This window comes from Rhynchophorus ferrugineus, unplaced genomic scaffold (genome assembly GCF_030347505.1).
Source record: "Rhynchophorus ferrugineus isolate W39M unplaced genomic scaffold, kcgeb_rfMv2 rfM2, whole genome shotgun sequence".
In the NCBI taxonomy this organism is placed as follows: Eukaryota; Metazoa; Arthropoda; class Insecta; order Coleoptera; family Curculionidae; genus Rhynchophorus; species Rhynchophorus ferrugineus.
In genome coordinates this window covers 25329886-25353950 of record NW_027472581.1, presented here as the reverse complement: position 1 = coordinate 25353950, position 24065 = coordinate 25329886, and the positions used below count along the sequence as shown (strand labels likewise).

Sequence of the window (24065 nt, the reverse complement as noted above, 5' to 3'; positions counted from 1 at the left end):
AAATAAGAGTTGACAAGTACAAGATGATTTGGATGGAAGAGCCACAGACCTTATAAGAGGATATTATGCTAGTATCTTTTCAAATTATAAAGTAAAAAATAAACTTGCTATCAAGCATATTTGAGACATATCTTGGAAAAAATGAAGGAATATCACCTTGAAGTGACTCTTTTCTCTAGAACTACTGTGTTTAATGAGTTTTACTTTATATTTTAGAAGAAAGGTTCGAAGATATGGTTCTTCTTGGAAAGAAGCTAAGAAATGCGATTGTTATAGTTATAGTGCGTTTAATGGGTGGTTATTTTTACATATTGATGTGTTTGCATTATTCTATGAATTAAATAAAATTAGTTGGCAAGCTAAATGTTTTCATGTTGTTAATACTTATTTTATATGAGATTATTATTAAACATATTTTCTCTCACCAGTTGTGAAATACTTTTTCCATATTATTTCACAAATTTTCGACTATGGAGAGTATCAATAAATGTAATTCCTTTCAATGAAAGATAGAAAAACAATTCAAAATTTTGACACGTTTTTTTGTAATTACCATTTGCAAAATAGAAATCAAAGTTAAATGTTATTTCAGATTTCTGCAAGTAAAATATAAATATTTTAATTTTTCGTGTTTTAATGAGGTTTTTATTGTATTATTATCACTCATTAATAAATATATAAATATAAATATAAATAATAAATATATAAATATATATATATATATATATATATATATATATATATATATAATAAAACACATATTTATCATTCAAAGACATCTTTATAGTAATAATTAAATTACAAGGAAAAACAGGGTTATTTTTTCAGGATAGTTTTACGTTCGCTCAAATTTGTTGGCCCGATCCGCGGTATCTGGATCGCCATTCTGTTCGCGCTGAAAGTTTTGCGGCGAACACTGGAACTAAGCAAAGTTTTTTTGGCCTGGAACCGGGTAGGGGAATCCTGTTACGGATACCTTGTCGGGAAGACCCGCAAGAATAAGCGACTTGGACTGGTTATGTGGAGGCTGCCTCTGGGCTACCCACTAAACCCCACCCTATCAGCTGATCCAATGACCCTAACTGATACTTCTTACTGTTAGTAAGGAGGGTGCCCGTAACCGGTAACACCGTTAAGAGGCACAAGGGCCAGGCAAGGACGTGGCGTCGTTATCACACCACGCAGCTTGCGGTACATGAGTTAATCGCTCGCCGGAGAAAGTCGAGACAATTAGGAGTTAGAGGACGACGGGGTAGTGTCGGCTGTGACAGAATAAGGCTACGAAGAGCCGAATGAGTTATTGGCCTGAAATATCGGCCAGCTCGGTAATACATCTATTGTCCGAGAGACGAAGAGTGGAGAAATATCTCGAATAAACCTCGGATATAAAATCGTGAACTTGGGGGGCGTCTGTTTCTCTATGAATTTGATTGTTCCTGACGAACCATGGGGCATTGATAATTCTCCTGAGAATTTTGTTTTGAAACACTTGGAGACGTTCCACCTGGCTAGGGGAGACGTATTTTAGTGCAAGCAAAGTGCATGCGCAATACGGAGTGAACCAATTTTGATACCTATTCATCACGAATGTTCGCCGAATTCAGTTCTACTCATGCGCAATTTCAATTTTCGCACGAAATTCGCGCCGAATGCTCAGGTCTGTACCAACCATAAAAAGACGTTTATGTATAGATATATAGAGAGTATAATCGAAATATGTCGATTATTAAAGCATGATGTATTTCCTGCACTCTCTGCAACTTTGTATTTTACATCTAATACAATGTTAACATGAAACATTAAAAAAAAATTTAATAACAAAGTAACCATTATGGGAAAGAACAACATTGACATTTCACGATTACAAAAAATCATTTAACTAATTTTTAAAGATAGATTCTAAGATTTTGTTTACAACGTTTGTAAATTCAAATAAATTGATACAACATATTTTATTCAATTCCATAAATTCATTCTGTCCATTTTTAGCTACGAGTTTTCCAATATTTCACGAAGTATATCGTTTCAGAGTTCCTGGAAAATAATCCTCGTCTTAGGAGTAGATCTAAATTTCTGGCTACGATTTATGTATACGGGAGAAATAATGTTTAGTGAGTACGGTAAATCCCACCCGTGATGATATCCACTCAGTGGTAATAACAAGGCGTGAGATGCGGACTGTACAGTTCGTGAAGTCGAGCATTGTAGTGGAGCAGCGTTACACCGCCTGTCAACTGCCATCGCCGGTAGTTCTGAATAGCTTGTCTGAGTTTTCTTAGTGAGTTAAGGCCTTAGTTTTAATAAAATGTGTTATTTCAATTTTTTTCCGATATTAATTTACCTGCTTATAATATATATAAATTCAACATTAAATTGAATATTTATTTTATTAATTTCTATATACTGCCAAAATTGAAGTATATTCTGCTCCTTCTAAAATAAATGGAGCCCAATATATAAATGCACTAAATCTAAAATATTTTTTCTAAATGATGTAGCGAAGGGCGGCGGAGGAAATTGAGAGCGGGGAACAACCGAGCACAGCGGTGTTACCAGATTTCCTTCCGTGCAGCTGAGCTGCCTGGGAGCTTTATTTCTGAGTCGACTTTCGTAAACATTAAGTGCGATTGTCATATTCTGCAACCCTCATTAATGTCATATATCTAATCAATTGATGACGGAGGTCCTGTGAATATTATCGTATTTGTATTAATCGTTTTATAATCGTGGCGAGATAACCCATCAGTATCAACTCAAATTGAATTTTATGGTCTCAAACGGTTACATGTTCCGACGTATCAGGAAGCATTCCGTCTTTTTTTACAAACTGCTATTCGCAATATATCTATAACATGTATTGGCTGTTTTATTGGACGGGCTATATAAATATCGGGATGAAAAAAATCTCTTAGGTATCTAGGCATAATTTTTTACTATACAGAAACATATATGATACATATTTTAGTTTTTATTTACAACTAAGTCGATTCAATAAAGATATAACGTAAACTAAATAATATATTTTATTGTATTTATTAGATGTGTATCTTAATCTATATCACTTAAATCCATTTTAAGTACTGCAGTAACTGTATTTAAGTTGGCGCATCAAGTAGCAGGAGAAGAATATGCCCAGCAACTGCAACATTATATGTATTAATTTTTCTTTGGTATTGTGGCCATATAAATAAAACAAATATTATAGGATATATTTTAAATAATCAGATAATCAGATAAAGATTAATTTTATATAAAAGCAATTTTGTATAATTTGTTATTCGCAGCATTAATATAGGATAGGGCAAAAGTCCCGCTACCATTTTAATTGCGTGCTATCTCGGTTATGTGACGTTTAGCTCAGTTTCGCTTTAACCATTGTGTTGTGTAGACGTCAAAATTTTATTATGGATAAATATACGCCTCAAGAGCGAACAGAGACAGTGACAATATCTATTGAAAGTAATCGTTCCATTATTGCCATTCCTCGGAAATTGCGTCAATGGTAGCGCAGGACTTTGGTCCAACCTTATAGTTGATTATCAACCCCTGATACTCTATATAATGATTGAATGAACATATTATTATTCAATAATCTATACTGTAAAATATAGTGTTATTAAATTTTTCTCCGTATAAATAATAGGCCCAGAATAGATATTAAAAGAACATGTGTTAATAGAAATATGACTTTATTTAAAGCCAAGTTTTAACATCTCTGAAGACACGAATCGAATAGGAATGATTACAAACTTGTATAGTATAGTCTTGAAACTCGTCTGAATCATCGTCTTCACATATTGGTGGTGTCCAGAACGGTCTTTGGCTTCGGTGCCAAAATCAACACTTTTAAAACTTCGAAACCGGTAATCACATGTTAAAATTAATGTTGCATAAAGCTTCGCATAGCATTCGATGACTCTCAGCCGATTTTTTCTTCACATTAAAGTTTTTTTTTTCTTACTAATCTCTTAGAATGTCAACAATCTGCCCGTGGGAAATAAGTATTTCTGTATGATTTCCGTTATATAATATAACCATCCTAACATGTAGATCACTTCAGTAAGTGATCTGCTGTACAACTTATAATCTAAATCGTATTCTAGATAGTATTCTAACTTATTTTAAAGTCTATCCTAACTTATTCTAATGACTATTCTAACTTATTCTAGAAATTATTCAATATCATTCTATGTGTCTATTAATCAGTTCGTATGGTAGTTTGCATTTGAGCCTACGCACTTCACTGTCATTGCGCTTTCAGTCTTTTCGGAATCTCTGGAGGATATCTATCTTAGATTTGCTAGTAGTACCCCACAATTCAATATCATAGGTCCAGATGGGCCTAAGTATTGACTTATACAGCAAAACCTTGTTATCTAATGATAATTTAGATTTACGCCTCATCAGCCAATACATTTGGTTTAGTTTAAGCCCAAGCTGTTTGCGTGGTCAGACGTCGATTAAAATGCATTCCCAAATATTTAACGTCTGCTTGCGGAAGTTCATGATTATTCAATTTTACCGAGGGACATGTTCTTCTACAAAGGGTGAATGTCATATGGGAAGATTTTGTCTCATTTGCTTTGATACGCCGCGTTTTCAACCACAATTCGACTTTGTTAAGGTGAAGTTGGAGGTTTTTTGTGGCTGATATTGGATCATCATGTGATGATAAAATCGCTGTATCATCAGCATATGTTGCAACAGTAGTGTTTCTTGAGGTCGGTAGGTCAGCTGTATACGTAAGATATAACAATGGGCCGAGAACACTGCCCTGCGGAATACCCGAATATATGGGCTGTAGTTCAGTGACCCTGTTTGACAATAAAATGTCTGTCTGTGAGGTACGATTTCAGCAATTGAAAGTGCGTATGGGGCAAAAGCTTTTTCAATTTAACATGCAGTCCAATGTGCCACACCTTGTCGAAGGCCTGAGAAATATCGAGGAATGCAACGGAGCAATATTTTTTCTCATTTAAATTTTTGTTAATTTGGTTGACTAATCTATGTAATTGTTCTGTTGTTCCATGTTTATTACCGAAGCCATATTGATTGTCTGGAATAATATTTCTCTCCACTGCGATTATTTTGAGTCTCTTAATGTATAATTTTTTGAAAAGTTTAGAGATGACAGGTAACAGGCTTATTGGACGATAAGAGGAGACATCTTCTGATTTTTTCCCAGGAATCATAATGATTTGAGCCACTTTCTAAGTGCTAGGAAAATAATTATCGTTCTTTATGATCTTGATCCATGTCTTTTTTGGAACTGTTATTTCCATTAATCGACGACGCTGTCCAAGCCATTACAATTTACGTCTCATCTACGAATTGATTGCTGAATTTCGATCGAATTACTTCATTTCTAATGTCCTAATATAGGAGTCACTCGAGATTAGTAGGATAAGCGTCGGGAAGAGCCGGATTTTAGTCCTGATTGAGATATTTCTTCACTTCCACTTAGAGAGATCTAGAGAAGCCAAAAATTCCGAAGCTTACCTATTAAGCTTATAACTACCGCATTACTGATCCTAAGTATTTAAACTCCTGCCCTTGCTCTAACTGGATACCGTTAATACAAAACATGTTCGGCTTTTAAAGCAGCTCAAAGTGAGAGCTTACGGATACAGTTGAAAACAGGAAGGAAATCAGTGAAAGCGACAATAGCATGATTTCCACACCTGATACGTCTTCATAAATTGACGAAACGCGAAAATATTTTCTACATAGTAGGCTAGATGACTATTTTTGAGAAATTAGTTTCTGACAATTATATAAATGAATTATATGTATGAATAAAAGTTATTTCTGCAAAAAATAGATTTAAAAGAAAAATTGGCGCTTCAAATAAAGACATTTTAAATGGGTGCCAAAACGCTCCAAATCTGACGAGTGACGTAGTTGTTTTGATCGCACTGGACGGTTTGTATGGGTACAGGTGTTATTTATACATTACTAGCTGACCCGGCATACTTCGTTTCATACTTAAAAAACAGGGTTTTCCTGAAATACTGGCTATTTATAAGGTTTCAATTAGATTTTTACAGACACACACAGTTATGATACAGTTTGTTATTAATCAATTTAAAGCTTTCTGGTAAACTATATTTTTTGTTTTGTTTTGTGGTGCGTAAATAAACAAAGATGACGGTTTTCAGACGCGCGAACACGCGACGTGTAATTGTCCATGCGCAAAACAGGGAACTCCAAGTTTATTCCGCAAACTTCCAACACAAAGGCCAGACGTACTGGAAATTGTAAACGTTTAAAATCGAATGGTAAATCCGTTGGAATCATCGGTATACGCGGGATCAAGACATCCCCTCCTTTGTGTTTTCCCTTTAAGATTGTTGTCTCAATGACGTTATTCATCATCTTTTTCACAGTCAGTCTTATTCCACTGCACAGTTGAGGTTGATTAATTTTACGCAGCATGATTACAACCGATCCTACATTTAACTTCAAATTGTGAGGTGGTAATCCAGTCAATTCCAGTGAATTTAAAAACTCCGTGGGATTGTTCGTCCTGGTTCATAACGGTGTCAACTGATTTGAAGGAAACCAACTGTCCCGAAAGAAAATTCTGAATAGTTGCATTGAGATCCTTGATAATCTCGAATCCTCGACTTTTTTCCTCCTGACCATTTTCTAAACGGACTGCCGGTGTCTTTCATGGATCGCAAATGAAGAGATACGCCAAATTGCTTCGTTGCTATCTGGTACTGCATTCCCAATAACCCATCTGGTACTGGATATTTCGTCATTTGCATTGGTTACAGCGAAGACGGCCATATACCTTTGTTAACATATTTACATATGTACTTTATCGACTTCACAGAGTTACAATATTCCACATTGATGTAAGTCTCAAAAGATTTGGATAATATTGGCGAGTATGGCACGATCCAACGATTGTCTACATCAACATTTTGTCCTCTTACCTTCACAACTACCGATCGCCCATTGTCTGCAACCGATCGCCGACGATATAATGGGTATCCATCATTTCCCGTTATGGTTTCAGCAATCAGGTCCCTTGGGTGGCACTTGGAATACTTGCCGTCAACCATACAGGGCTTGAATTTGTGGTTGAAAACTCCGCAAGGTCCATGTATCATGTGTTTGGTAACTACTGCATGCAATTTTGGGTCAACTGTGGGAAAGTGGGCATGAAATTGTCCTGTATAATATGTGTAGCGCCAAATGATATCATCTGGAAACAGCTATTATATTTCTGAATGTTGGCCAAGAAGTGCTTAGAATCATTTCCAATCCCAGAAACTAAAGAGCGTAAAGGATCTGGTGGTGGACCAATTGTGGTAATTTTACTTTGCCTCCAGCACAACATAATCCAGTAGAATCATCACTGTATTTTAACGCTTTACTATATATACAAATTATTGTTATTTCCCCAGTTGTTACCGATTTGTCGGCATAATTATCTATTGCCGCATTATAGTGGAATGCAGCTCGTTCCAGGATCACAGGAGCACTGTGTCTGCGGAATCGCCCAATTTCATTATGTCGTGCTCGCTGTTGTTGTGTTTAATGTGCACGAACTCATTGCATTCTAAGCCTATCTACTTCATTGTCACTCTCTAAAGAACGCAATTCTGATATAGCAATACAACTATTTCCTTGATCTGCATCTGGTCATTAGTGCGGTTAGCATGTGAGATAGCTCTTCGAACATTTGATTGACTGGGACAACCTAAGTCAGGCTCGCTAAGTTCTCCTCGGCATCGTAAATTACAATTAATCAAAGTGAGAAAAGTTCTCGCACATCGTTCTATCAGAAAAAAATTAACAAAAAAAAGACGACATAATTTGAAATTCCACTATCACAAAGGATCACCGAAGTTAAGAAAGTTCTCGCGCACGCAGATCGTCGGATTCGATCCTAGACATCAAAGAGAGAACAAAATTATTGTTTTTATTTAATTTCAAGCATTTTCATATTTTAAACCTTTCTTGGACTTCCACAAATAATTCAAGACCAAAATTATCCAAATCGGTCCAGCCGTTCTCGAGTTTTAGCGTAGGTTAGTTTTTAGTTTATTATATATATATATATATATATATATATATATATATATATATATATATATATATATATATATATATATATATATATATATAAGAAGATATAGAAGATTTTAATAATTTCGTAATTATAAATCGCTAAAAACCCCAAACAAATGGTGTATTTTCATTCCAAGGCTGAAAAATATTGCAAGGTCGGAATCAACATGAACGTCGAAAATTTATTCACAACAATAATACCATTCCGATGTAAGTATTTACGATTTTCGTAATATCGGGGTAAATAACACTGTTAGGCCTCATTTGTTTTTTATTGTGTGTATGAGTGAAATAATTTTTATAAATGAAGTACAATGCAACTTCGTCAATCGACAGCCGATCGATTGAAAAGTGCAGTGTCACCATGCGCGAACTTGAAAACTAGAACAAATCTTGACACACGGATTGAAAATCTGAGATCAGGGCATCAAATAAGTCTAAGAATCGTTCTCATCCGTTCGAATCAAAAGTGAATTTGCAAAATTTTCGACAATTGATTGGAAACGATGATTTTTGCAATTTTCATTTAATTTAGTTTTATTTTGATTGCTGCTTGTTTTCATCGGACAAAGAAGAATTAATAGTAATGGAGAATCTATAAATGAGCAGATCATAATAAAAGGAGATGATAAAATGAATTTCAAACTATAGTTAAAGAAACCATTACTAAAAAAGGTCCTGGTTTTGACTTAATTACTGGAAGAATGTTAAAAGAGCTTTCAGAAAAGTACATCAAATTAATTAAAGCGTTCATATTTAATGTCACGCTAATCTTTCCTAGCACTTCTTAGACTCAAGAAGACTCAGGAAGAAGAAAGAGAAAAAATAAGAAGGCGTTTCCTCTTATAGTCCTATAAGCCTGTTATCTGTGATCTCTAAACTTTTTAAAAAACTATACGTTAAGAAACTCAAAGTAATCACAGAACAACAGAACAAATACATAGTCAACAAAATTGATAAAAACCTAAATGATAAAAAATATTGCTCCGCTGCTATTCTCGATATATCTCAAGCTTTCGACAAGGTGTGGCACACTCGATTGCAGGTTAAATTGAAAAAGCTTTTGCCCCATACGCACTTTCAACTACTGAAACCATACCTCACAGAGAGACATATTATTGTGAAACGGGGACGAATACACTGACCTACATCCAATATATTCGGGTGTTCCGCAGAGCAGTATTCTTGGCCCATTGTTATATCGGTTATATACAGATGACCTACCGAGCTCAAGAAACAATACCGTTGCAACATATGCTGACGATACAGCGGTTTTATCATCACACGAGGATTCAATATCAGCCACAAGAAACCTCCCACTTCACCTTAACAAAATCGAATTATAGTTGAAAACGTGGGGTATTAAAGCAATTGAGACACAATCTACCCATGTGACATTTACCCTTTCTAGAACTTGCCCTATGAATATGAATAATTATGAACTCTCGCAAGCAGATAACGTTAAATATCTGGGAATGGATTTTGGTCGACGTTTGATATGGAAAAAACATATAGGGACAAAACGCAACCAGTTTGGGCTTAAACTACCAAAGACCAAATATAATGACTGATAGGGCGTAAATCTAAATTATCAATAGATAACAATGTTTTGCGGTATACTTTGGACCTATGTAATTGAACTGTGAGGTACTACTTGTAAATTTAACATAGCTATCTTCCAGAGGTTCCAGAATAATGTGTTGCAAGTCATCGCCATTGCCCCATGTTACGTCTCCAACAAACTGATTCAGCGCGATATCTCCTTAGAACCCATATCGAGTGTGATTCAAAGTGTTAGTACGAGGTATTCCTAAAGACTGTAAGTACATCCCAATGGACTCGACAAACAGTTAAATGTGCGCGATAACAATAAAGTGTGTAGGCTCAAACTAAAACTATCATACGAACTGATTTAATAGACACATAGAGTGAGATATAATAATCTCTAGAATAAGTTAGAATAATCTTTAGAATAAGTTAGGATAGACTTCAGAATAAGTCAGAATAGTATCTAAAATAAAATCTAGATTATAAGTTTGTACAGCCAATCACTTACTGAAGCGATTTACATATAAGGATCTACATATACTACATATATTATATAATGGAAACCATATAATAATACTTATTGTAATTATAATAAGTTGATTAATAAAAAAAATGGTGTTTTTTTTATCAAACGATAATATTGATTTGCCTATTGAATCTACAGCTAGCGATATATGAATACTTATTGATCAAACAATTACCTGCATAATGGCTAATCCTATGGCGCAGCCTCCAATTTGAACTGCGTGCTTTTTTACGAATTCACCAAAAACAATGGCGCATCCAGTAGTGTAGGGCGTCGATGTTGATTTCGGGTTTGCGGTTGTTGTCGATGTTGGGATTGGCGTCGAGGTAGTTACGTTATCTCTATCCGTTGTTGTTTCTAAAAAACAAGATAATAACAAGATAGATGGCCAAAATTCGAATGAGACGACGTTATTATATACCGGTTATAGCTATTGTGCTCTGCATTTTTTTGGCGGATAATAATGCCGACTTCTTTAAGTTGGTGTTACAAAAGAATGACCCAACTGTTCCACTTTCCATCGGACAGCACGAAATTGGCAATTCGTTACCAAAACTGACACTCCAGTCATTATAGGTATTCACTCCACAACACTCAAACTATAAATAGAAACACCAATATACTACCATAGAGCATCTACATAACAGGTAAACTGAAAAGTTGGCCTATCATAGTAAAACATATTTTTTTGACAAAATTAGTTTTTTTATTCAACATAATTCCCTTCAAGGATGATACACTAATTATAGCGCCCCTCCAACTTTTCGATAGCATTTTTGTAGTACGATTTGTCTTTTGCTTCAAAATAAGCCTCAGTTTCGGCGATCGCCTCTTCATTCGACGAACATATCTTCCCAGCGAGCATTCTTTTGAGATCTGAGAACAGGAAATAGTGGCCGGGGGTCAGATCTGGAGAATACGGTGCATGAGGAAGCAATTGGAAGCCCAATTCATGGGTTTTTGCCATTGTTTTCACTGACTTGTGACACGGTGCATTGTCTTGGTAAAACAGCACTTTGTTTTTCTTCAAATGCGGCCATTTTTCAGCGCTTTCGTCCTTGGAACAGTCCAATAATGCTATGTAGTAGTCGCTGTTGATGGTGCTTCTTTTTTTAAGGTAGTCAATTAAAATTATTTAATGGGGCATCCCAAAATACAGATGCCATAATCTTGTCAGCCGACTGTTGCATTTTCCCATGCTTTGGAGCGGGTTCATTGTGTGCAGTCTGCTCGGATGATTGCCGAGTGGACTTCGGAGTGAAATGATGGAGCTATATTTCATCCATTGTGACATATCGACGCAAAATTCGGGTTTATTACGCTTGATCATCTTCAAACATTGCTCCGAATCATCAACTCGTCGTTGTTTTTCGTCAAAAGTGAACTCCCGCGGCACTCACTTTGCACAGAGCTTTCTCATACTCAAATATTTGTGAATGATATGATGTGCACGTTCAGTTGATATTCTTAGAGTGTCTGCTATTTCATTCAATTTCAATTTACGGTCATTCAAAATCATTTTGTGCATTTTTTAATGTTTTCGTCGGTAACAACCTCTTTTGGGCGTCTACTGCATTCACCGTCTTCGGTACTCATTTCATCACGTCTAAACGTAGCATACCAATCCTTGGTGGTTGATTTTCCTGGGACAGTGTCCGGAAACTCGGCATCAAGCCAAGTTTTTGCTTCAACTGTATTTTTTCCCTTCAAAAAGCAATATTTTATCAACATGCGAAATTCCTTTTTATCCATTTTTTCACAATAACAAAAGTTGCTTCACTCAAAATGCTATAATTCACAAATTAATGATCCGACAGCTGTCAAATTTATACATGCATCTTTTGAGGGTTAGGGCTAACTAAAAAAAACATATGGATTTAATTCTACTAGTGCCATCTATGTGTCAGGCCAGGGACTTTTCAATTGGCCTGTTATATAACGTCCAAAGTCAGTTTAGTAAAACAGTCAGCGCAGATCATCAAAACTTATAACATCAGTACGTTTGCTGATTTGTAACCTCTAACTATTATCACTGTTATAAATAAGTTTGCAGACATTTAGCCACATGGTACCAACCTACATGTTCGGTTACATGTTCCGACGCACCAGACAGCATTCTATCTCTTTTAATCCAGGATAAAACGAGAAAGAAAAATCCGCCCAAGATTTAACACTAATTTTACATTTTTACAAAATGTAATGGGCAAAATATTCGACGTCCTCTGTAATGTGCATTGGCTGTATAACAATAACACAGATAGTGTCAGTCTAAGTCAGTATAAATGAGCGATCTTCGTTCAGCAACTGAAAAACATGTACATGCCTGACTTGTCTTTGTTGATGTAGTTAAGTGGTAGTAAAAATTCGGAAAAAAGTATCGCAGCTGAGGCTGTAAGTTTGCAATAGGTAGATTGAAGGTGTTCAAAGACTCCTAGACTATACAAAGACTATTATAGTTAGAAAACATTCAAGCTTTCAAGGATTCCCGGTATAAGCATCATAGTGTATGATGTACTAGAATTTGGACATAAGGTTCCAGATCAGGATGTACGGCCACCAAGGGCGGATTACAGTAGTTCAATTTCTCAGGCATAGGTTTTTGGAATTTGGAGTTATCAAAACTTAGAAAACCATTCAATACAAGGCATACCATTGAAATTTGGGTAAAAACAGTGCTATTTAGAAGACCATTAATTATACAATTATACAATTATATTACAACTATAAGTTGTCGAGACGTAATGGTGTGAGTGAGATGTTTAGATATGGGGTTTGTCTTACGTTAGAATATATTTAATACCTTGAAAGAACTGAATTGAACTGAATGGCTTTAGTTGTATAAACATTTGAAATTATTAGATCGTGCGAATACTTGCCAGTGCTCGGTTAACTTCAGCAGCTTCCGCAACACCGTGCAACGTTGTCATTTTGGACGAGATTGGGAATCCTGCCATATTTGTTTTGGCTCTGAAAGTAGTTGGTCCTGTTATTTGCTTATGCATATCAGGTATCAAGATACATTCAAAACCGCATTGAACTCACGTCATCAAGATGTGCCTGTCGCAAATTGTAAATTAGTGTTATAGCCAGATAAAGGAAAATTCCTTCCCATTTTATTCTATTTAAATAGAGATAGAGTGCTGTTTGTCAAGTTCGAATATTTAAGTCGTCCGGTTGTCGAACGTCTGCAAAATTCTTCAAAATATTAATTATAATAATTACAGGTTATAAACCACGATATAGAGATGTTCCTTTTTAAGTCACAAAGACAGTATTAGTTATTCTGTGGCTATAAACCATAAACCATTCTGTGGTTATTCTGACGTTATCCGAACGCCTTGCTCGTTCTGACAAATTTCTAATTCCTGCTTATTATTAATCTGGTTCGAAATGCCGAAGCCAGACATAACAGATTGCGTTTCTGATCAGTTACTTTGAAGAGGAACGAGATAATGGAAAAAAATGCCAGTAAAATTATATAAAGAGGTAAGCATTTTTATTGTTAATTATCAAGTTGGTGTGGTTTTTATTGACAATATTTTTAGCGTGTCACTGAAATATCTCAGAAATGAAAAGAGACCGTCCTTATACTAATCCGCTTGTTGATAGCTCCATCAGAGATCAAATATATGAAATGTATAAAAACAGTGAGTAGTTTGTTCAATATTAAATTAATTTAAATTCAAAACTTAATTCAATTCAATATTAATATACTATAATAATTAATAATTAATCAATCAATAATTAATTTCAATATTCAAAATTTAATATAATTATTTCGGCGGGAACTGTGTAGACGTATCCATAGATATTTTGGGGCTATGAAATATGGTCTTTGAGTCATGGAGAACGTCCCTTCATACACTGTTAGGAGAAGTACCTAATATCACCAAATTAAGACGGTCGGAGCCGTGCGGCGTTGCCAATTATGCTCTCCAAACTATTATGTCAAATACGAGTAGGATAGGAAGTTTCGTAGGTGGGAGTAATTTTGGTAACATTTTGCGAATATACCGTGCACTTAGTGCACTTACTGAGTGGGAAAAGGGGTGCTTGTCAAGTGCAAATACAAAATTAGTTTAATTTACAATTGAATTAAAATATAATTTATTTAGATTTTGATTGAACTATTTAGTTTATATTATTATTCCTACAATTTTTTTCCTATATATATATATATATATATATTGTATATATATATATATATATATATATATATATATGTATATATATATATACATATATATATATATATATATATATATATATATATATATATATATATATATATATATATATATATATATATATATATATATATAATAATAGTAGAATTAATATAGGCAAATCAAATAGCTATGGAAGGACAAAACATGAAAAAGAAGAAGCTTTTCTATTGTAAAAACTGCACGAAGTCCTATACCTGCTCTAATTTGAATGTCCATATCAAGAGAATTCATCCAGGTAAATTTTTGCAAAAATTTTTAATTATTGACTTTCTTGCTGAATCTTACAATAATTTTATGTTTTTTAGAAAAAATATCTGCATCAAATCTGAAGGGTGTATTCATTCAAATAGCATTGATCCAAAGCAAATCGTCCTGTTATTAATGAAGATACCGAAGTGACAAAAACACCGTATACGTCTAAGTTATGCCAACATACTACAATGAAAGCAAATCTTCTAATTAATCATTTACAGTCATCTCATAATATACAAGCAGCTTATAATGTTAAATCCACAGCAATTAGAGATGCAAATGATTCCATAAGTGTAGAGGCATGGGCAAATGAGCTGAACGATTCAGAATGTATACTGTTATATACATCTACCCGAATTTGAAAGAAGATGATACATTTGCAGTTATTGACCAATGTTACTATAATCTTAATGATGTCCATATAACTTAGACCCGAGAAAATTTATAAAGAGGATGTAACATAAAACACAGTTAGTCCAAAAACTGAATGTAATCATGACTATGGAACTAACAGTAGTGTTGTCTGATTCATTTGCTGTTATTGACCAATGTTAGCACAATGTTAAACCTCTATTACACTCTCTCACAGCATAAAGCTCTTAATATGTTTTTCAAAATCTTTTTTCGATGGTATTTTGAATTTAGATTTTCTTAGAGTAATGAATGTTTTTCAGGTTTTGAATTCTCATCGCTTATAAACGGAGATAGCTATTAACTATTTTCAATGAAAGACAATCCTAATCCAAATATTCATCCGATTCAAAAGACGCAAAAAAGTAAATTTTGATTTACAAAATAAAATTAAATATGTACGTATATAAGTTTTGACATTATTTTAGATACAGATGAACCTTTCAGTTGTAAAATAAAATATCATATAAAAACAAATTCAGAAAATCCCATAATTAGTAGTAAATTTATGGGTACTGTTATGCCCAAAAACAAGAAGTCAAAAATCAATTTCAAAAGTTATTTGATTAGGGAATCATATAATATCAAAATAAGAAATGAAATGAATCCTAACTTTGATAAATAACTTATATTAACAACAGATGCTTAAAATTTAGTAACTTGTTTAGTTCTTTCCCATAGCTTCTCGAATATTAACAAACACGGAAATAAAATACTCAATAACCGAAATAGGATCATTGTCAATTATTTGGACCACTAATCCTTTTAGCCCTTATATTTTTGGAGTAATATTTCAATTAGCTACCGATTACAGATCAGAAACAATTAAAATGTCGAAATACAAAGAAACACATTAATACACTATTTTTAAAATTATTATTTTAGTTACAATCACACAACAGCCGTTATCGACGAATATATTGTACGCAAATTTAGATTATTTGCCTTGATACATTTTAGTTCAATTTATTCATTTATGTTCCTTTTGCTATTGATCGCACAAAACTTATTTTTTTTGCTGTGAAATATGATAAATAATTCAAATAAAATCGAAGCGCCCTAAAAGTTAAACTTAAATAATAAATAATTTATATTAACAACAGACGTTTAAAATTTAGTAACTTGTTTAGTTCTTTCCCATAGCTTCTCGAATATTAACAAACACGGAAATAAAATACTCAACAACTGAAATAGGATCTTTGTTAATTATTTGGAACACTAGTCCTTTTAGACCTTATATTTTTGGAGTAATATTTCAATTAGCCACCGATTACAGATCAGAAACAATCAAAATGTCGAAATACAAAGAAACACATTAATAAACTATTTTTAAAATTATTATTTTAGGTACAAACACACAGCAATCACAAAGACGAATATATTGTAGGCAAATTTAGATTATTTGCCTTGATACATTTTAGTTCAATTTATTCATTTATGTTCTTTTTGCTATTGATCGCACAAAACTTATTTTTTTTGTTCTGAAATATGATAAATAATTCAAATAAAATCGAAGCGCCCTAAAAGTTAAACTTAAATAATAAATAATTTATATTAACAACAGATGTTTAAAATTTAGTAACTTGTTTAGTTCTTTCCCATAGTTTCTCGAATATCAACAAACACGGAAATAAAATACTCAACAACTGAAATAGGATCATTGTTAATTATTTGGAACACTAGTCCTTTTAGACCTTATATTTTTGGAGTAATATTTCAATTAGCCACCGATTACAGATCAGAAACAATCAAAATGTCGAAATACAAAGAAACATATTAATAAACTATTTTTAAAGTTATTATTTTAGTTACAATCACACAACAGCCATTATCGACGAATATATTATAGGCAAATTTAGATTATTTGCCTTGATACATTTTAGTTCAATTTATTCATTTATGTTCCTTTTGCTGTTGATCGCACAAAACTTTTTTTTTGCTGTGAAATATGATAAATAATCCAAATAAAATCGAAGCGCCATAAAAGTTAAACTTAAATAATAAATAATTTATATTAACAACAGACGTTTAAAATTTAGTAACTTGTTTAGTTCTTTCCCATAGTTTCTCGAATATTAACAAACACGGAAATAAAATACTCAACAACTGAAATAGGATCATTGTTAATTATTTGGAACACTAGTCCTTTTAGACCTTATATTTTTGGAGTAATATTTCAATTAGCCACCGATTACAGATCAGAAGCAATCAAAATGTCGAAATACAAAGAAACATATTAATAAACTATTTTTAAAGTTATTATTTTAGTTACAATCACACAACAGCCATTATCGACGAATATATTATAGGCAAATTTAGATTATTTGCCTTGATACATTTTAGTTCAATTTATTCATTTATGTTCCTTTTGCTGTTGATCGCACAAAACTTTTTTTTTGCTGTGAAATATGATAAATAATCCAAATAAAATCGAAGCGCCATAAAAGTTAAACTTAAATAATAAATAATTTATATTAACAACAGACGTTTAAAATTTAGTAACTTGTTTAGTTCTTTCCCATAGTTTCTCGAATATTAACAAACACGGAAATAAAATACTCAACAACTGAAATAGGATCATTGTTAATTATTTGGAACACTAGTCCTTTTAGACCTTATATTTTTGGAGTAATATTTCAATTAGCCACCGATTACAGATCAGAAACAATCAAAATGTCGAAATACAAAGAAACACATTAATAAACTATTTTTAAAATTATTATTTTTAGGTACAATCACACAGCAATCACAAAGACGAATATATTGTAGGCAAATTTAGATTATTTGCCTTGATACATTTTAGTTCAATTTATTCATTTATGTTCTTTTTGCTATTGATCGCACAAAACTTATTTTTTTTGTTCTGAAATATGATAAATAATTCAAATAAAATCGAAGCGCCCTAAAAGTTAAACTTAAATAATAAATAATTTATATTAACAACAGATGCTTAAAATTTAGTAACTTGTTTAGTTCTTTCCCATAGTTTCTCGAATATTAACAAACACGGAAATAAAATACTCAACAACTGAAATAGGATCATTGTCAATTATTTGGAACACTAGTCCTTTTAGACCTTATATTTTTGGAGTAATATTTCAATTAGCCACCGATTACAGATCAGAAACACATTAATAAACTATTTTTAAAATTATTATTTTAGGTACAATCCACAGCAATCACAAAGACGAATATATTGTAGGCAAATTTAGATTATTTGCCTTGATACATTTTAGTTCAATTTATTCATTTATGTTCTTTTTGCTGTTGATCGCACAAAACTTTTTTTTTGCTGTGAAATATGATAAATAATCCAAATAAAATCGAAGCGCCCTAAAAGTTTAAATGTTAGAAAGTGGAAAAATGAAGAAAACATTTAATACAAATCCTACTACTATCCAAAATTATATTTTATTTTATATTGCGATATTTTAGTATTTTCAAAATCTAATTAACAAAAAAAATTATTTAGTATGTTTGTAAATTAGGTGAACGGATTGCAGACTTAAGATAAACGGCAAAATTTTAATATGCAGCTGGCGGCAAATGTATAGATCCCCCACTATACCAACTCCTATACATATATGTATATATTTAAATATACCTGCTATATGTAAATACTAATTTTACATATCGGCAACTTAGCAGTCGATCTGATGTCAGATTTTAAGTGATGTTTCTATCCGCTAGTCACTGTTTGGTAATATAGGATTTAATGGTATAAAGTAGTGTTGGAACTATCGACTGAAATCGACTATCGACTGTTTAGTAATTGACTAATTTTTCGCTATCGCTATTTTTGGTTCGACTGATTTTACTAGTTTTTACCAGTGACTGTTTCAATCGACTGTTTTCAGTCTCTATTTTGGGTCCGACTGATTTTGTTACTATTTTTGGTTCTACTAGTTTCATTTGACTGATTTTTAACGTTTTTGTCCTAGCCGCGACCTTGACAAAAATTTACCCAATTTATGCTTACATAGATTTATATGTAATATATATAGTTTTATGATTTTTGTGGTAGTTTGCTTGTAAATAACAATATATTGTATATTGATATAACAACGTTTTGGAACGATATTTTTCAAGATTGTTAATATAATAGGTTAAAAAGATTAAAATTGTGATTCATAAATAGTAAAATACTTTTGACTGTTTTTATGACAATAATAGGTAATATTGCGATTACTCTCTAGAGTAATCTCTAGTAAATTCGACTCCCTTTAAAATGAAATTATGAACTGTATGTTAATAGTATCAGAAATTGCCAAATACATTGCAATAGACAGACATTGCTTTTGAAATAATACAATTTTTAAAAGCATATAATAAAATCAGAGACGACTTATTATTTCAATTTGTGTGTTCAGATGAGACATGGATATTTCAATATAATGGATAATTGATCACTCATTGCAAGTTGACAATAAAAATAGTGTTAAAACAACAACAGTTGAGTTGAATATGGGATTATGACTTAATGCTGGTGAGTATATAATGAATATAAGATAACTGTAGGAAGTTTTATTGTAGAGATACATGAGCATTAGGATAGTATGTATGAGGAGAGGACGAATACTATTTTGTAAATATGGTAAATACATTAAGAAAAATTCAGTGATTAATTTTATTAATTAAGAATTTCCTATGTACAGAAGAAATAAAAAATTCAATGATCAAAATGTCTTGACAAGGAAACACACCATCGAAGGAAACGTGAACTAAACGTAAAAATCTGCTCTCTAAAGAGTAAAATACATTACTTGGATATATAATTGTTAATTAGATGGATTAGACCTCTAGGGGAATACTACATAAAAAACGCGCCTAGAACTCTATTTCATGGGTGGTGTGGAAAACAGTTCAATATAAATCTTATAGAACAACTCTAACCTATAAATTATTGTGGCTGTATTATAATTAATAATTATATTAATTTAATTATACTATAATAATTAACTGTAGCTTAAATCCATTGATAATATAAGCATTAGATGTACTATAATGTTAAAAGAAATATATTTGATAACATTTTTGTTTCATTATATTTCATTTAAATAAAAACAGAATTTTTTTACATGTCAAAGCCAAACCGAACTAAAACTCTGAATTGATGCAGCAACATTGCGATGTTTTGACGTCATACATTTAGATGACGCATGTTCACAGCTTCTTTGAATAGATATATATTGCACGAATGCATAGGATAATTAGTTATAGATAAATCTATAATGCTACATTATAATAAAGAATAATGGAAAGCTTTGTTTAAAAATCAGAAGCATTAGAAGTAGGCATAAATTAAGTGAAATTTAAAATTTAAAAATACACTGAAGCATGAGGAAGGACGGCAAATACTTTCATTCACTTCAGCAGATATGTTTTGTTATTGTAATGTCTATATATTGATAAATAAATTGTATTTTTTAATATAAATCTTTTTTTTTTTGATTCCCATTATGAAAACAGTATTAGGCCTAATATTTAGAATATTAAATTAGCTTTAAAATTAACTTTTTTAATTTGAAGTTACAAAGTGAAAACAAAATCAGTACAATGTATTTTATTTAAAGTATTGCCCATTGATAGCCACTACTTTTTCCCATCTTTCAGGCTATTTACCGATTTCATCTCGAAAGAACGATGTATCTTGATGAAGAAATAAAGCGCTGCTCATGAAGGTATTGACTCATGTCAGAACAAGTAGTAATTAGATAGAGCAAAGTCTGGAAAATTCGGCGGATGGGTTAGCACTTCCCATTTTAATGTTTCGAAGTATGTTCTCACCGATTTCCAACATGTGATCAAGCGTTGTCATTATAAAAAAGAAATTTGTTAAATTTTGCTCATATTCCGGTTGTTTTTCGAAAAGCGCTCGACTCAAATGCCTTAATTATAGTCGTTAGCTATTGATGATGGTTTCATGAGGTTTTAGTAGCTTATAGTTTATCACACTAAGCTGATCCCATGAAATACAGAGCATTACCTTAAAGCTATAGATATTTGGCGTTGCTCTTGATATTGATGAACTCTAATGTATACAATTAAAGATATTATGCCGAGCAATTGAAAGAACTACCCGAATTGAATAATACATTTTAATGATTTGTCACAAATCGAGAGCTTGTCTAGGAAGTTTCGATGTATCCACTTGTTCTGATCTCTACAGAATCCCTTCTAGGGAATTAAGATACTTGCAATAGAAGTCACCTGATTCATTTTTTCAACTAGAAAGTACATTGTCGATAACAATTGAGCATATCTCAATTACATCATTTCAATCCAAATCAACTAATTTCCAGGTTATATCAATTCAATCAAAATCAATATACAAAAGTCAGTTAAGTAGAATTAAAACTTTATTTGTCCCGAAAATAATATCAGTTCTGACATTAATATTTTATTCAGAAATATTAACGTGATAGTATTTAAACTTACTGGTGCCAATCTGTTGTGTAGTTTATTCAATAAAACAGTCAATGCACTTCATCAAAATTTGTGGCATCAGCACGTCACAATGTTGCCGCAACAAAATGGACTTTTGGTTTACAACGTTGCAGGTTTATAACTTCTGATTATCAACACTAACGTTTTGAAGACCTTGTAGTGATTTGTTGTGATTTTGTAGACATTTGACAACAGGGTCGACCAGTACTAACACAAGCTTCGGTTACACGTTCCAACGCATCAGACTTTGACTATTGTGCCTTTATTGATTAAGGTAAAATGAAAAGGAGAGATAACTCGGAGTTTAACACTAATTTTACAGTTTTACAAACTGCAGTTGGCAGTAAATTCGATTATAACGTGCATTGGCTGTTTTATTGGAAGGACAATAGGATAATTCTTAATTCCTTCGACACTACCATCTATTATATGTGGTCCTGATAGGACATCTTCGTGATTTTACAGCACCTTTTAGTTGCCCATGGATAATAAAATATTGAAAATTAACTATCGAAAACAAAGTAAGTCATCAAGTTATTAAAAGCAGATTCTAGAAGCCCCTCTAATTATATCAAAATATACCTTTCTTCTTATTACAGCGCTTCAAGCTTCTATAATATTTACCAGATTTATTTTTTGATATTTTTCCATTGTTTTTAAAAATATTAAAAGTAGTATTCCCAAAATTAGCGTTCTCTTCATTATAACAATTAATTCTTGTAAATATTGTTTCTTGTTTATTTTTTTCTTGTCTTGAATATGTCATCTTTCACTCAACAAATTATTATAGAATATTTTACAAAGACGAGTTAGAAGACCAATAGCAAGAATAACTAGCCCTGATCTTTTAAAATTCTTTTATTTGTTGGAATGATCGACTGTTTTCATTATCACTTCCCGTTGCATGTTTCTTCGCTTCTCTTATACCGTAATAAGCTTTCATCTTTAATATATCAGTAGGATATGAAAACTCTCAATATAAAGATAGAGTCATACTCTAATTCAATACATAATAATTTAATTTAATAAATAAGCTTATTGAATTTAATGAACTATTGAAAGACTGTCATTAATTTCACAGACAGATCGTGGATCAAACTTATTAAAATAATGTTGGTTTACCCTAAATTAAATTTCCATACTTACGTTAGATTGTAGTAGATCCCACATAGCATGTGATTCATTGTATTTTTCCAAGTTGTTCTGTAATTTAACTTGAAGATAACTATACGTTTTGTCTCTTAAGACATAACCAGCAATTCCAGCTGATAATTCGAAAATGAAGATGATACCCAAAAGAACAGAGAACTGAAAACGATAATTAATAAAACATCAGAACTAAACTAACCCATAAAAAACCCATTAAAAAGTAAAGTTATTTTCTATCCTAACAAATAATCTGTAGTTTGAGAAACATTAAAATCTAAAAAGAACTTTCTTTCTTTATTTTATCTTATCTCGAACAAAGTTAAGACCTTTAGATAATTTAAATCATATATCATATCATTATTTTACTGGATAAGTTGGTTATAATTACATATAGTTTAATTGTTTAATTAAATGTTAAACAATTTCAGTCCTCGACCAACCTGCGTCAGTGCTTTTAGATAAAAAATGTGCAAAATAATTGAACAACAAAAACAGTATAGTTAGAATAACCCGATTTAACCAATTTTCTCGTAACCACTTTATACTGTCACCGATATACGATAATTCTCTTAATCAATAGATTGTTTAGAGATACAGATACAATAGACACAGAATATTTTTATTGCAAAATTACTTACAATAGCTAGCATAATCCAACTTTCTTTGAAGGCGCCGCAGCAACCAAAAAAACATATGAAAAAAATAATTGTACCCGTGGCGATAAGCATATTGGGTAAAGAGAAGTATTTATCATCCAAAAAATAGTCATATTCCTTATAAACAGTTTTAACTGCTGCTCCAACAGACAAAATTATGATTCCACTAATCTGTAAAAAAGAAAAATATTCTATTTGCTAGTTTAATACATTTAAAGCAAGCTGTGCAAGTGACAGCGATTCCGTTCTGCATTAATGACATCGGAATAGTGTCCTTCACGGTCGCTTGTTAAAAAAAGAAGATGGCAATATATCTGCAAACGATACAAAAAACTTACCAAGAAAAAAAAGTTGAATAGCCAAATTAGATATTTTATCGTTCTTGAACTGAACGAGAGGCTCATTTTGATATAATATTGTTAATATGGTATGGTATGGTATGGTAAAAACTGACACCTTTTTTCACAATATCACAAATATCATACAGTCAATAGACTAATTTTACTGGTACCCGATTTTACGTTATCATAGGTTACGTGGTGTTGATATAAGTAGATAACTCATCTAATTTCATTTGTTTTGTTATCAATAGTTGACTACATTTTATACCAGTAGAATACTTCAAGTTTGATTTACAATTTACTACTCTACATACTTTTTAGTATATGTGCGGGTGCATAACCTTTCGAGTCTGCACAGTTTTATATATTAGGTTATTTTATTGTTTAGGTTGTAATTTTTTTACTAAGCTTTGCTTTTTTATAA

General features: G+C 32.2%; 1 protein-coding gene and 1 long non-coding RNA gene across 4 annotated transcripts; one reads left to right on the top strand and one right to left on the bottom strand.

Moving 5' to 3' along the window:
* Positions 1-2913: 2913 nt before the first annotated feature.
* LOC143190249 (CD63 antigen) lies at positions 2914-23852 on the bottom strand. Of its 2 annotated transcripts, XM_076394425.1 has the most exons (6): positions 23639-23852; positions 23283-23471; positions 22642-22803; positions 10578-10755; positions 10332-10513; positions 2914-3139 (listed from the first exon to the last, which is right to left on the bottom strand). In XM_076394425.1, exons 1-6 carry the CDS (start codon positions 23702-23704, stop codon positions 3074-3076), a joined length of 843 nt encoding a protein of 280 aa, XP_076250540.1. In that variant the 5' UTR covers positions 23705-23852; the 3' UTR covers positions 2914-3073. The 2 variants fall into 2 exon arrangements, with proteins under 2 accessions (XP_076250540.1, XP_076250541.1); XM_076394426.1 differs by lacking the exon at positions 22642-22803.
* LOC143190250 (uncharacterized) lies at positions 14482-14982 on the top strand. Of its 2 annotated transcripts, XR_013004198.1 has the most exons (3): positions 14482-14620; positions 14691-14806; positions 14859-14982. It is a non-coding gene; the product is annotated as an uncharacterized LOC143190250 (long non-coding RNA). The 2 variants fall into 2 exon arrangements; XR_013004197.1 differs by having other exon boundaries at positions 14691-14891.
* Positions 23853-24065: the final 213 nt, after the last annotated feature.